Source organism: Saccopteryx leptura, chromosome 2 (genome assembly GCF_036850995.1).
Source record: "Saccopteryx leptura isolate mSacLep1 chromosome 2, mSacLep1_pri_phased_curated, whole genome shotgun sequence".
NCBI lineage: Eukaryota > Metazoa > Chordata > Mammalia > Chiroptera > Emballonuridae > Saccopteryx > Saccopteryx leptura.
Genome location: NC_089504.1, coordinates 215870036 through 215884698, shown reverse-complemented (window position 1 = coordinate 215884698; position 14663 = coordinate 215870036). Strand labels below are relative to the sequence as shown.

At 42.4% G+C, this 14663-nt stretch overlaps 1 protein-coding gene across 2 annotated transcripts in view; it reads left to right on the top strand.

Annotated features, from left to right (window-relative positions):
* The window catches only part of TRAPPC10 (trafficking protein particle complex subunit 10), a 92691-nt gene that overhangs the window by 74937 nt on the left and 3091 nt on the right, over nucleotides 1-14663 (top strand). For both annotated transcript variants that reach the window (XM_066370056.1, XM_066370055.1), the window contains exons 18-22: nucleotides 1448-1548; nucleotides 4016-4142; nucleotides 6013-6183; nucleotides 11557-11734; nucleotides 14420-14614. In XM_066370056.1, the coding sequence (XP_066226153.1) occupies nucleotides 1448-1548; nucleotides 4016-4142; nucleotides 6013-6183; nucleotides 11557-11734; nucleotides 14420-14614 (772 nt within the window). The remainder of the gene's footprint in view (nucleotides 1-1447; nucleotides 1549-4015; nucleotides 4143-6012; nucleotides 6184-11556; nucleotides 11735-14419; nucleotides 14615-14663) is intronic.

Sequence of the window (14663 nt, the reverse complement as noted above, 5' to 3'; positions counted from 1 at the left end):
AAAAAAAAAAGACATACAGATGGCCAATAGACACATGAAAAGATGCTCAACATCAGTAATAATCAGGGAAATGCAATCAAAACCACAATGAGGTATCACCTTACACACCTGTTAGAATGATTAAAAAGTCAAGAGATAAGTGTTGGTGAGGATGTGGAGTAAAGGGAACCCTTGTGCGCTGTTAGTGAGATTGTAAATTGGTGCAGCTACTATGGAAAACAGTATGGAGTTTCCTCAAGAAATTAAAACTAGAACAACCATATGCAGCCCAACTTCTGGGAATTTATTTGAAGAAAACAAAAACACTAATTTGAAGAGATATATGCACCCTATGTTCATTGCAGCATTATTTACAATAGCCAAGATATGAAAGTAACCTAAGTGTCCATCTGTGGATGAATGGATAAAGGAGTCACACAGACACACACAGACACACACAACACACACAAATGTGCACACAGTGGAATATTATTCAGACATAAAAAGGGATGAATTCCTGCTATTTGCAAAACATAGATGGACCTCTCTGGTATTATGCTAAGTGAAATAAGTCAGAGAGGAAGGTGAATACTGTATCATCTCTTAAATTTGAAATCTAAAAATAACAAAACGAAACTAAGCTTGTAGATATAGAGAACAGATTGGTGATTGCAGGTGAGAGAAATGGGTGAACTGTTTTTTGCTTTTTGTTTTAGTTTTTAAATGACTACTTTAAAAAAAGTGCATTTCAAAGAGATTATGGCATAGAATATCACACCAGTCAGGACCTAAAGAATGTTTCTATTTTTCAGTACTTGAAATTTTCCTCTTACAGAGTTCAGGAGACAAAGATGATGTTTATTTCAGCAAGAGCATACAGTCATGCTGAATGAAGTGCATTTTCCATGTTCAGTATGTTTGTTGCATGGAAATAAATTAAAGCTGGAGGCCTGGTTTCTGCCTTTAGAGGAATCAATAGCTTGGACCACACTGTGCCCCCAAATTGATTGGTCTTCAATTATGCATTTGGCATCGTGTGGATTAAGTGTTTGGGTAATGCATTTTGTAATAGTTAATGAGTGACTAGTGTCATCTGGATATAAGTAATGAAAAGCACTTTGACCTAACCTCCTATGCAGTAAAAATGTGTTTGTCATCGTGACCATACGTGTGAGGGTGTCGAGCTGAGGCTTGTACTGCTTGCTGCAGCCTTTGCTCCACAGCCTGAGACCATTCTGGAGACTCCTGGATGTCCTGCCAGTCTCACGTCCATTTTTCTTGATTGTGTATGTAGCATTTGTCTCTCCTGTGTTTGTGCATATGTTTAATGGAGTTTTTCTTTTTAATAAAGAATTGTAGAGCCATCAAGCGCGTAGGAAAGTGACACCACTGCAGACTTGGATGGGTGGTGGCGGCGGCTCTGCCATTGGTAAGTAGTCTAAATGGGTATCTCTTTGTTTCTCTTCAGGTGTCCATCGAATGCCCATGGTCCATCTACTCCACTGTCATCGCACTGACATTCAGTGTGCCCTTTAGGACCACACATGCTGTGCTGTCAGCTGGGACACGGTAAGGGAGGCCCTGCTTCTGTCCCTGGCTCTTTGACATAGACGCCCTTGCTGTTCAGAGCTTGGCCTCGGTAAACTTGAGCATGTTTTCTTACATGACCATGATGCCATTGTCCACTTTAGCACTCAGTTTACACTCTGATCTCCCCAGCTGTCTCTGTAGTGACTCTGTACAGCTGGTTTGTGAGATACAAGATCCAACCAAGTCCCTGTGTGATCATCAGGTCCGTTTTTATCCCTCCTTCCCTGATCTTCAAGCCCATGACCCATTGACAAACAAGGGTCAGCTATCCTCTAGAAGGCCCACCATTCTGCATTTGCCTGGTCACATCCTTTTGGGTATTTTAAACTAGTTCCCCTCTAAACCACTAGTAACCTCTAGAGCACGCCTTTTCGACCTCAGCACTGCTAACACTGGGGGTCAGATACCGTTTGCTCTGGGCACTGTCCTGCACACTGCAGGGTGTTAACAGCTCACCTACTTCGTGCCAGTGGCACTCTCCATCCTGCCCACCCACAGTGTGACAACCAAAAATGTCTCCAGACATTGCCTGATGTCCCCTGGTGGGGGTGGGGGAATTGCTGCTAGTTCAGAAGCACTCTCTAGAGCAGCGGTTCTCAACCTGTGGGTCGCAACCCCGGCGGGCTCGTCTAAAGCCATCGGAAAATACATAATGCATATCAGATATTTACATTCCGAATCATAACTGTAGCAAAATTACAGTTATGAAGTAGCCACCAAAAGTATTTTTTGGTTTGGGGTCACCGCAACATGAGGAACTATATTGCGGGGTCACGGCATTAGAAAGGTTGAGAACCGCTGCTCTAGAGGCTTGATTAGATCCAGAGTCAGCCTTTGGAAAGGCTGGAATCTTGGAGGTGGTGTCCTGTGCTTCATATGTCATGGCATCAGGAGACACAGTGTCCAGTTGTCCCCATAGGTGATGATGCTCACATCAACCACTGGGCTTGGGTGAGCCTGGCCTCGCATTTTAACATCCCCTTCTGCTTTATTCATTGGTTATTTGGGTAATTTGGAACCAAAAATGGCAGAACTATATTTAGAGTGGAATGTTATTCTAGCAGCTTTTTTCCCCTTTAGATTACATTGAGGGAACTGTAAATGTTAATGGTTAAAAGCATCAGTAGTTTTGGCCTCAGTCTGCTCAGGAAATTTTGGGAGATGTTTACTGTAGTCTTCCAGAAATTGGGACAGAATTGAACAAACAAGATGAGTTTGGTGTTTTGGAAAGTATGAAAGCTGCTCATGAACTCCACCCTCTATCAGGAAAAGTAAGAGAAATTAGTGAAGCTCCTGTAGCAAGTCCAGGACTTGTCAGTAAACTTTGTTAGGAAGATAGTTGGCTGATCAAGATGACACTAGTAACTCTTCAGAACTAGACAACCAATGAGTGAAGAATGATGTGAGAAATACATAAAATCTACTGAGGAGTGAAAGTGGAACCCCACTAAATAAAGTAGTATGAAATAACTTAAACTAGTATAATTGTCCTAGTGGTAGATAGAATATTTAATACAGCAACTTTTAGTAAAACCAATGAAAAAAGGAAATTCAACAATACTACTGGAAGAAAATACCCCATTATTTTCTAATTATTGCAGTTAAACACAGTGTGCATCTTTTTCACAACACCCTATGATTTTTAGGCTAGCCCACAGTTATAATATTCAGAATTATTCAAATTATCTTTGCTAAAATCAAGGTATAAAATTATGTATTTCAAGGATAGTATATATTCTTATAACATATATATCTTAAGTCTTATATAATATTTTAGCGTACTTAACATCACTCTCTGGATTTGGGTCATAACAATGATTTTTCCATTGGGAATAACCAGCAGTGGAGAAAAGTTTTTGTTGTTACAGTGTTAGATGACAAACAATACTACTGTCTTAATTTTGCAATAGACTGTGTTTGCTGGTGCTATTTTTTACAATGAAATAGCAACTTTTCAGGAAAACAAGAAATTTAGTAATAAAACATTCAACTTCTTCATTTAAAAAATAAGTAGTTATAAGCAGAACCTGAGTTGCTTTAAGACCAGTTTTTCAAAACTCCTCTTTATATGTAACAGAAACTAAACTGAATCCTGTACTTAGTTTTTCAGTGAGTAATCCTTACTTTTGATCACTACTTTTTCCTCCATAACTCATTGTCATCTAGTATATATTTAGGGAACTCATTTATAATCATGCAGTACTATTGTATCAGAATCAGAATGTTCTTTTCTCTGTTTTTCCTCAGAAACAGCTCCTTAGAAAGGTGTATATTTTCTGACCCTTTTACCTAGGAAATAAAAAGATGGAACATATGTAACAAGTGATTCTTACTTATTTTACTATGTCATTTTTTTGATTCCCCAGAGAAGGTTTTCTTAACAAAGCCATAGTATATTTCATAAAGCTCTTAAATATCAGTCATATTTTTTATTTTTCTGCTTTAGGAAGTATATTCAAGTTTGTGTCCAGAATTTGTCGGAACTTGACTTTCACCTGTCAGACAGTGATCTTGTAGATACCAGGGATGGTACTGACCTGCAGCTACTACCGCTGAACACGACATCTCGGCAGGTAACCATCTTCTGAAATCGAGCATAACTCAACAGAGCACATGAGAATACATGTGTGATTACCAAGCCACCCATAATGTTTTGGTGGACATGACTGTGTTTTAGATCAAGCCTTTCCATGTAGAGAATGGCATGCTGCTGATCAGTAAGCAGTGCATGCTCAGGACTGCTTGGAACCGCAGGTCTGTGCTGCAGTGTGTGTGTGTTCATCCCACTCTGCGGGCTGCATGGTGCAGTGGAGAGATCAGGCAATGGATTGGTATCGTCTCATTAGAAGAATTAAGTCTTACACTTGTTTTACCCTACACACGGATTGCTGTAACTACATACTTATTCTTAGTCTCATGTGGATGGGATGGTAGCTGTTCCATTCTGTGTGTCATTAAATGTCTGCCTGTGCCCCGGGAAGGAATCAGGAGGTGTGGTGTAAGGGGATCATATTCATGTTCACACTGCCTGGCTGAATCCTAATCTTGTGTTTTATGTTTACTTGTCACATGGGATTTTAGAAGTAAATGCTGAGTGTTTAGAAGAGCAAAGGTTTTCTTAATGGGTGCCTGATCTTTAGCAGTTTCAAAGGATTTTCCCAACTAACATTTGACCCGTTTCAAATGCTACCCAAGTCTGTGACTCTGCTGTAGGTGTGGACTTCATGCATGAGGTGGTGCTAGCTCTTCATTTTACTTAATGTTTAATACAAAGTAGTTGGCATGAATGCAGATGTCCTTTTTAATTAGTTGATGCATTTCTGGTTTTGGAAATGTATGGGATACTATGTACTAATAAATGTTCTGTAAGCTTCTTAATCTCCTATGCTCTGAGGCTTATGAAATCTTTAAAAATTAAAGTCTTTTATTAACCTTGTACAACCTCCTGCAGGGACAAGGACAGGTGGAAGGAGAGGGGGCAGTGTTGGGGGTGTAGGACTTAGTGCGGCACACTCTGTCAACAATGCACACGCTGGGCTGTCCGGAGCAGGGCTGTTTGGGATCGCTTCTTCTCCGTCTCATCTGGATTCCCTTTCTGGGAAGTGCTTTGTTGCCAAAGTGTGGTTTTGTCCCTGTGTGTGCATGCATTGTTGATGTAGTGTGGCTGTGACCCTGTGTGTATGCATTGTTGACAGAGTGTGGCTGTGACCCTGTATGTGTGCATTGTTGACGGAGTGTGGCTGTGACCCTGTGTGTATGCATTGTTGACGGAGTGTGGCTGTGACCCTGTGTGTATGCATTGTTGACGGAGTGTGGCTGTGACCCTGTGTGTATGCATTGTTGACGGAGTGTGGCTCTGTCCCTGTGTGTGTGCATTGTTGATGGAGTGTGGCTATGTCCCTGTGTGTGTGCATTGTTGATATAGTGTGACTCTGTCCCTGTGTGTATGCATTGTTGACAGAGTGTGGCTGTGTCCCTGTGTGTATGCATTGTTGACGGAGTATGGCTGTGTCCCTATGTGTATGTATTGTTGACAGAGTGTGGCTGTGTCCCTGTATGTGTGCATTGTTGATGGAGTGTGGCTGTGTCCTTGTGTGTGTGCATTGTTGACGGAGTGTGGCTGTGTCCCTGTATGTGTGCATTGTTGATGGAGTGTGGCTGTGTCCTTGTGTGTGTGCATTGTTGACAGAGTGGGGCTTTGTCCCTGTGTGTATGCTTTGTTGACAGAGTGGGGCTGTATCTCTGTGTGTGCATGCATGTGCATTGTTGATGGAGTGTGTCCGTGTCCGTGTGTGCGTGTGCGTGCACTGTTGGTGGAGTGTGGCTGTGTCCGTGTGTGTGTGCAGTGTTGGTACAGTGTGGCTGTGTCCTTGTGTGGGTGCACATGCACTGTTGGTGGAGTGTGGCTGTGTCCCTGTGCAATGACAGCTGACTCTCTTGCAGCACATCTACAGCCAGCAATCAGTATTCTTTGTCTGGGAGCTGATGTGGACACAAGAGCCTCCCCCTTCACTGCATGGCCGGTTCTCCATGGGATTCCGCCCAGCTTCTGAAGAACAGCTGTCTATCTCCTTAAAGCCCTATACTTACGAATTTCAACTAGAAAACTTTTTTGTATGTATTGTATTATTTTGTATTATTTTATATGTGGGGTGCAGGGTGGGAAAATGAAAGATGGCATCGTATTTTTTATACTATAAAAAAATCAGACAAAATCTTTCAATATAATGAAGCAACAGTTCAAAGAAAATAGATAACACCTGGAGTAGTTAAATCACTGATTTGTATTTGAACCCAGGTTCTTTTCAGGTGACTTGCTGATACCAGTCCATGCACTATTGCTGATGGCTCTAAGATGAGTGTTTACAACCATTAAGACCCAAGACTTCTTTTTGCTTCTCCCTTCTCTTCTGTAGCTGATATAGTAATGTCCTGGAACTATTCATTAGAGTCCTTCCACTTGATCATTAGCTACTACACAGGGGTGAGGGGCGGGGGTTGCATTATAAAGATATGTCTTAATTTTCTTAAAGAAAAACAGAAAAATCATAAAATTTACTTAATATTGGGAAGATTTTTGTATAACCTTATGCATGGAGCTAAAGGTAGTCTTCAGCTAGGTAAGTATAGATAGTTGGTTTCTTTTTGTTTCTCTAGTGAGATTATTGGATTTTGTGTTAGGTAAGTGAAAATGAAAATATACAGTTGACCCTGAACAACTTGGAGAATTAGGGGCATTCACTCCTATGCAGTCGAAAATCCACATACAACTTTTGATTCCCCTAAAGCTTAACTACCAAATAGCCTACAGTTGACCAGAAGCCTTACTGATGATATAAACAGACGATTAACACATATTTTGTATGTTATGTGTTATATATTGTATTACAATAAAGTAAGCTAGAGAAAAGAAATTTTACTAAGAAAATCATAAGGAAGAGAAATGCAGCATTTATTGAAAAAAGATCCATGTATAAGAGGACCTACCTGTACTGTATTTTTCAAGGGTCAACTGTACACAGTATTATGGTATTTCCTTTTCTTCTTTTTACTACTGAAACACTTTGAGTAGTTTATGTTGACAGCTCTTAGTATTAGCAATACTTTTTTCCAACCAAAATCTATATGGTTTGACCCTTTATTTTAACTCTTCGTATTGGCTTCAGTGTTAAACATGATCACTAGCAAAATTGTCTTTCTCTAGTACAAACAGGTACCTTTTTGATGGGTTAATAGCAGCTGAACATTAAATCGTTCACATGGTAGAGAATCTGCAGAAATTTGATCTGGTTTGTTTACTACAGATGATTATTAACTAGTTAGAAGTTTTCATTGGTATTGTCTTTTTTGCTCCTTCTTCAAATGAAGAATATAGAAAATTTTTTCTTCAGAACTGTAGAAGCTGCATAAAAGGCCAGAAAAACTGTATGGTGGATTGTTCTTTTCAAAACTGATATTCTGAGGAACAGATATATGGATACCACTTTTTTAAAAAGTTTTTTTGAGATACAATTGGTATACCATGAAGTTCACCCATTCGAAGGGTACAGTTTGATGGTCATAATATGTTGACAGTGGTGCAGCCATTGCCATAGTCTTATTGTAGAACATTTTTGTTATTCCAAATCCATGTGCCCCATTAACAGTCATTTCCCATTCTGTCCCCTTCTCAACCCCAGGCAGGCATAGCCTACAGGCTAGTCTGTCTGTGGTTTGCCTATTCTGAAGAGTTCATGTAAATGGAATCATATTATGTGTGATCTTTTTGTGCCTTGGGAATAATGTTCCCAAGGTTTATTCATTTTTGTAGCAAGATCAGAACTTCTTTCCTTTTTATGGCTGAACAGTATTCCATTTTGTAGATAGACTGCATGTTTGTTTGTTTTTTCAGTTATCTGTGGCTGAATATCTGGGTTGTTTCACTTTGAGGCAATAGTGAATAATAATGCTATGAAAATTATTGTGTAAGTTTTGTGTGTGCCTATGTATTCAGTTTTCTTGGTTAAAGACCTAGGTGGAGTTGCTGGGCCATCTGGTAAGTCTGTTCAACTTTTTGAGGAGCTGCTAATCTCAGAAAGAGTATATAAAAATTTTTCTGTACTCTTCATTTGAAGAGGGAGCAAAGTAAATAACTATACCAATGAAAACTGCTAACTAGTTAATAACTATTCTTCAAAGAGACATGACTTTACATTCCCACCAGCAACATATGAGGGTTCCAGTTTCTACCTCCTCACCAAAAACAAGTGTTTTTGTTAGTTTTTTTACTATAACCATCACAGTGGCTGTGAAGTGGTATCTCATGGTTGCAATTTGCTTTTGCCTGGTGGCTAATGACATTGAGCATCTTTCATGTGCTTATTGGCCACTTGTATATCTTCTTTGAAGAATATCTATTCAAGTCCTTTACCCTTTTGTGTGTGGTGTGTGTGTATGATAGAGACACAGAGAGGGACAGATAGGGAAAGACAGATAGTAAGGAAGAGAGATGAGAAGCATCAGTTCTTCGTTGCAACACCTTAGTTGTTCATTGATTGCTTTCTCATATGTGCCTTGACCGGAGGGCCACAGCAGAGCAAGTGACCCCTTGCTCAAGCCAGTGACCTGGGGCTCAAGTCAGTGACCATGAGTTCAAGCCAGCGACCATGGGATCATGTCTATGATCCTACACTTAAGCCAGCAACCCTGTGCTTAAGTGGTGAGCCTGTGCTCAAGCTAGATGAGCCCGTGCTCAAGCCTGCGGCCTCAGGGTTTAAAAACTGGTGACCTTGCTCTATCCACTGTACCACCGCCCAGTCAGGCCTTTACCCAGTTTTTGTAAGGTTGTCTTTTTATTACAGAGTTGTAAGAGCTCTTTACATATTCTAGATGTCAGTTCCTTATCAGAGATATGATTTGCAAATATTGTCTCCCATTCTGTGGGTTGTATTTTCACTTTTTTGATGGTGTCCTTTGAAACATGAAGTTTTGTTTTTTTTCTCTGAAGTAAGAAACGAGGAGGCAGAAAGACAAACTCCCACATGCACTCGGATCAGGATCTTCCCGGCATGCCCACCAGGGGGCGATGCTCTGCCCATTTGGGGTGTTGCTCTGTTGCAACCGGAGCCATTCTAGTGCCTGAGGTGGAGGCCATGGAACCATCCTCAGTGCCCAGGCCAACTTTGCTCCAGTGGAGCCTTGGCTGTGGGAGAGGAAGAGAGATAGAAAGGAGAGAGGGAAGGAAGGAAGGGTGAAGAAACAGTTGGTTGCTTCTCCTGTGTGCCCTGGCCAGGAATCAAACCCAGGACATCTACATGCCAGGCAGATGCTCTACCACTGAGCCAACCAGCCAGGGCAGGAACACGAAGTTTTAATTTTGAAGTCCAGGATCTAAGATATCATTGCTTATCCCAAGGTCAAAAAGATTTTCTTCATGTCTTTTTCTAAGAGCTTTATAGTTTATACTTTGAGTTAAATATGTGTATGGTGGCAGGCGGGTGTCCAAATTCATTCTTCCCACGTGATTATTCAGATGTCCCTGTACCATTTGTTGAAAACACTGATCTTTTCCCATTGGATGGTCCTGGCACCCTTGTTGAAAATCAGTTGGCCATAGATGTTAGAATTTATTTCTGAATAGGCTTATCTATTTCTAAATAAGCCTTTTCAGAAAAAAACTCAAACACTATTCCTAAAGCCTCAGCAGCTGCTGTCAAGTGTGGGAGGCACCTCACTATTAAGTTACGGTCCGTGCTTCCCCTCAGCTGCTATTCGCTATCCTGCGTGCAGCCAAAAAGCACTGCTCAAGGATACACAGGTGGGAGCACACTCCCTTTCATCACTGTTTAACTGCACTTCCTTTCAAGCTCCAAGCAGAATTCACACTCTGCTTTGGCTGCACTCAGAAGCAGTCCAGACTGTGTGCTGCACTATCAGCTTCCTGGGAGCAGACTTCCCAGGCAGCTCAGCAGAGGTCTGTCCTCTGCACAGTGTGGCTTCACCTACTGCCACTGTGTCCCCCAGGACACAGACATACGTCTCCTTGGCTGTCCAAGGAGTTGTGTTCTTTGCACGTACACGTGCACGTGGAGGCTTTTATGTGCAGTTGGAGAGCTGCGTAAAATCCTGGCACAGCCCCCTTCAGATTGGTAAAGGTCTGTTCTGTCCCCAAACAACCATAATTGGATGTTTGACGGGAAAGCCACTGATTGAGGCCCATCAAGGATTACTGTTTATCCTCATTAGCTCCTGGAAAAATGTGTTATCTCAGCAATAGGCTTTTTAAAATTCTGAAATCTTTTCTTTGAACATTTTATAATACTGACAGAACACTTTAAATTGAGTTATTCTGTAATTACTTTATTTGTTGGTTATGACTTTGGTAAATTAACACTTAGTAAATGCAGCACAGGTTGCTGGATGGTGAGCTGTGGCTTAACATTAGACCACAGGGGAATTGAAATGGAGAAGTCTATCACAGGTCCTGGAGGAGGTACCCTGCATGCCTGGAGGAGCCACATGCGGAGGTCAAGGCAGAGTGCAGACAGAGGGAGGGCAGGACTGGGGACTTGTGCCTTTATTACAGTCTGTGGATGGAGTGCTTTGAGGTTCCTGGGCTAAGGCTGTATTGGTCCTAAGGGGCACAGGGGAAGGCGCTGGGGGGGGGGTGTTGATCTCAGGGTACTGGAGAAGTTGTATTAGGCTTTTACATTTGCTTGTTACTTTCTGGACTGTTATTTAGGGCATGGCTTACATGAGGGGACAATGTTAGTTTAGGGTCCCTGCTGGCCAGTTGCCCAACCGGCATGGAAGGTGAGGCAACAATACTATGGAGTAGCTGAGCTACACTCTCAACAGTATGCTCAAAGCAAGGAAGGTTCTCCCCACAAGCGGAACTAGAAGTGTACAGGCAGGTGGGTGCTATCCCCTGTGCAGGTTTTGGGTCTCTGTCCTGGGTGGTAAGCAAATGTTGGGTGAGTGTGAATAGGTATGAATATCGGAGAAACATGTTATGGAGAAGGAAACATTGTGGAGAAATATGGTAATGGACTTGATATTGGATGATTCTGAGGAAGTAATGTTAATTTTGTTAGTCATGATAATGGCATTATGTTTTGGTAAGAAAACACCCATGTTTTTAGTAATACGTATGGAAGTATACATGGGTAAAGTGATACATTGTATAGAATTTGCTTAAAAATACCCTAGGTGAATACATCAAAGTAGATGGATAGATGAGGAAGCAAATAAACAATGTGAATAATCTGGAATTTGGGTGACTGGCACACACAGAGTCACTGTACTGTGCTGCTGCCTGTGCCCGAAAGCGTTCAGCATTCAGTGAAGCAGGACTGCCTGGGGACGGCTCATTCAGAGGAAGTTCTCTGTTTAAGGTCTGTGGGTAGCACCTCGTCTGTCTTACAGAGCATTCTTCAGATTTGTCTTCAGTGTTACACATTGTTTTTGTCCATCTTTTTTTTTTTTTTTTTTGTCCTCTTTCTTGCCCAGACATTATATAATGTGAAAGCTGAGATACTGCCCCCTGTGGGGACGGAGCTCTGTAGGACAGGCTCTCTCTGTGCCCTGGAGGTGTCCATCACGCGCCTCTCGGACCTCCTGGAGGTGGACAGGGATGAAGCACTGACGGAATCTGACGAGTATTTTTCAACCAAGCTTATGTATGAAGGTAGGTGTAGAAGCTTCTTTTATCCTCCTGTTGTGCTAATAATCTAGTGCTCTAAGTGATTGAGCCCTCTCTCTCACAAAGTGTAACGTTCCTTGTCAGAAGAGAGTACATTCTAGAATTAAAAGATCTCATTGAATATTTCATTAGAGGCCCTGGCCGGTTGGCTCAGTGGTAGAGCATTGGCCCAGTGTATGGTTGTCCCAGGTTCAATTCCCTGGTCAGGGCACACAGAAGAAGCACCCCCTGCTTCTCCAGCTCCCCCCCTGTTGCCTCTCTCTCTCTCTCTCTCCCCACGCCCCTCCTGCAGCTGTGACTCAATTGGAATGAGTTGGCCCTGGTGCTGAGGATGGTTCTATGGCCTCTGCCTTAGGTGCTAAGAAGAGCTTGGTTGCTAAGTAATGGAGCAATGCCCTAGATGGGCAGAGCATCTTCCCCAAGTGGCTTGCTGGGTAGATTCCAGTTCGGGCAGATGCAGGAGTCTGTCTCTCTGCCTCCCCTCCTCTCACTGAATAATAATAATAATAATAATAATAATAATAATAATAATTTATCATTATATAATATGGTCCTAGACTCACAGGAAATTGAACTTAGCTGTTATGGAGTCATTCTTCTAACAGGTATTATCAAGCAGTCGTTGGGCTCAGAGCTGAGCACATGGTGGCACTTGGAGTTGCCCCTTTCTTTCTGCTGAGATTCAGTCTTTACGCTACCCCTGAAGCAAAGTCCAAACTCCACTGCTTAGCAGTCCAGGTGTCCTCCAATCATGGTTCCTGCCCTTTTCCCTCCAGCCTCCTTTCATCCCATTTCCATACTTCCCCACCCCCACCGTGACTCGCACTGTGACCACCCTGTGCTCAGGCACCTGCTCCATCACTGATTGTTCAGACACCCCTTTGTAGCCCTCCTCCCCCAGGGCTTGGCTCCTGTAGTAGCAGGTCTCAGACATTCTTGTGCAGACCTCCTCCACCAGGGCCTGGTTCTTGCACTAGCAGGTCTCAGTTTTTGGTGTCAGGACCCTTTTATTCTCTAAAAAAAATGATTGAGGAACCAAATATTTATTTACTTAAAATAACTTTTCCAAAACAAAATAGAACAAAAAGTAGCTAGAGGAATGACATTGTTTAATGTCATTAATGTTGGGCTTCCTAGAGATAACTTGAGTTTTCCTGTCTGCTGTATTCAGTCTGCGGTGACATAATCACATTGGTCACAGTACATGAAGAAACGCCAGTCTCACACACTTACATAGTTGGAAATGGGAGGAATATTTTAACAGCCTTCAGATAACTAGATATTCTTCTTTGATACTACGTCAAAACTTGACAAATGGCAGTTTTTTACAGGCTAGATACTACATGGAATCAGATCACACGAATGACCTTTTTATACCTTTTATACTGAGTTTCATTAAATCTTTGTATCTGCCGTGCATCTTGGAAGGCATCACTTTGTAGCACCATTCATTCCTCTGTCATGTAGGCACTATGGTTCCTAAGTTATGCAGCTCCTCTCAGTATTAGCACCTTTCATTACACACTGTCAAAAATTTACATTGTTTTAAGCTCACACTGAACTCATCAGAGTGGTCTGATTGTAGGGCCACTGTCAAGCTCACAGTGGCAAGTGCAGGTTTTCCAAAATTCTTATTTTTGATGAGAGTTTCAGATTGTATTATTGGCCACTCCTTCAAAGGGACAGGCTCACGTCATTCAATTTCAAGAAAATGTCTGTAAAAACCCAAGTCTGAGTAGCTACAGCTGGCAAGATAGGGCAAGCTCAGCATTCTGCCTCCCTGCGCTGTGCAGTTGCCCATGTCCTTGGAAATGGTGAAGCTGGGGAGGTGGGTGGTGGATGCACAGGCCTCTCTCATTTGCAACTTATGAGTCTATAATCATTTCACAAATTAGAAGAAGATATATACTTAAGACAGGAATATGAAAATGGCTTTGACCTACCCTAAGGACCACATTCTGGGAACTGCTGCTCCAGTGTGTCCTTCCCAGATTCTGTATGTCCTCTGCACACCTCTGCATGTCCTTGGCACCACTCATCCACTCATCCTCAATGGCTGCCCCATCTTCAGGAAGCCCGCCCTCTGCGACCCCCTCTTTGCTGCCCATGGAACTCTACTCACATGCTCCTGGGCTCTTGCTTTGTATCCCCATTACCCAAAGGCTGTGACCTCTTTGCAAGGTCGTCTGCTTTTTGAGAACATGGATGCTGTCATACATAACTTTGGACTGACTGCTCTGTTAGGTGTTTGAATGCACGGGATTACACACAGTTGTGTTATAATTAGTGTTAATTATAACACCTACTGTGTATTTAGACTAAGCAGCACTTGTGATTTGGACCCTTTGCTCTGATGCCACTATTAAGAAGACGCCATCCCTGGTCTCGCCCCATTCCTCATTTAGCAGCTAGGCAGCCATGCTGTTGAAGTAGCACACACATAGGTTACAAGGTGACTGCAGTCAGCATTGAATCCTTGTTTGTTTATTGATGAGAAGCCTGATTTCCCCAGGCATTGCTGTGTGTCTTGGTTACTCCACCATGTGTATCTTACTGGAAAGTGCAGTCACAAGACATGGAGACAGATGTATGTCTTAGTTTGGGATTTAATACTGAGTGTGACACTGTTGATTTTATTTTGGTATGAATATGCATGCCCTTTTTTTTCAGTGGTTGACAACAGTAGCAACTGGGCAGTGTGTGGGAAAAGTTCTGGAGTCATCTCCATGCCTGTGGTCGCTCAGGCCACTCACAGAGTCCACATGGAGGTGATGCCCCTGTTTGCAGGCTACCTGCCCCTTCCCGATGTCAGGCTGTTTAAGTACCTCCCACATCACTCTGCGCACTCCTCACAACTGGATGCTGGTAAGAACTCAGTGGTGCAGGGAGCAGGCCTACTGATCACAGCATTTTT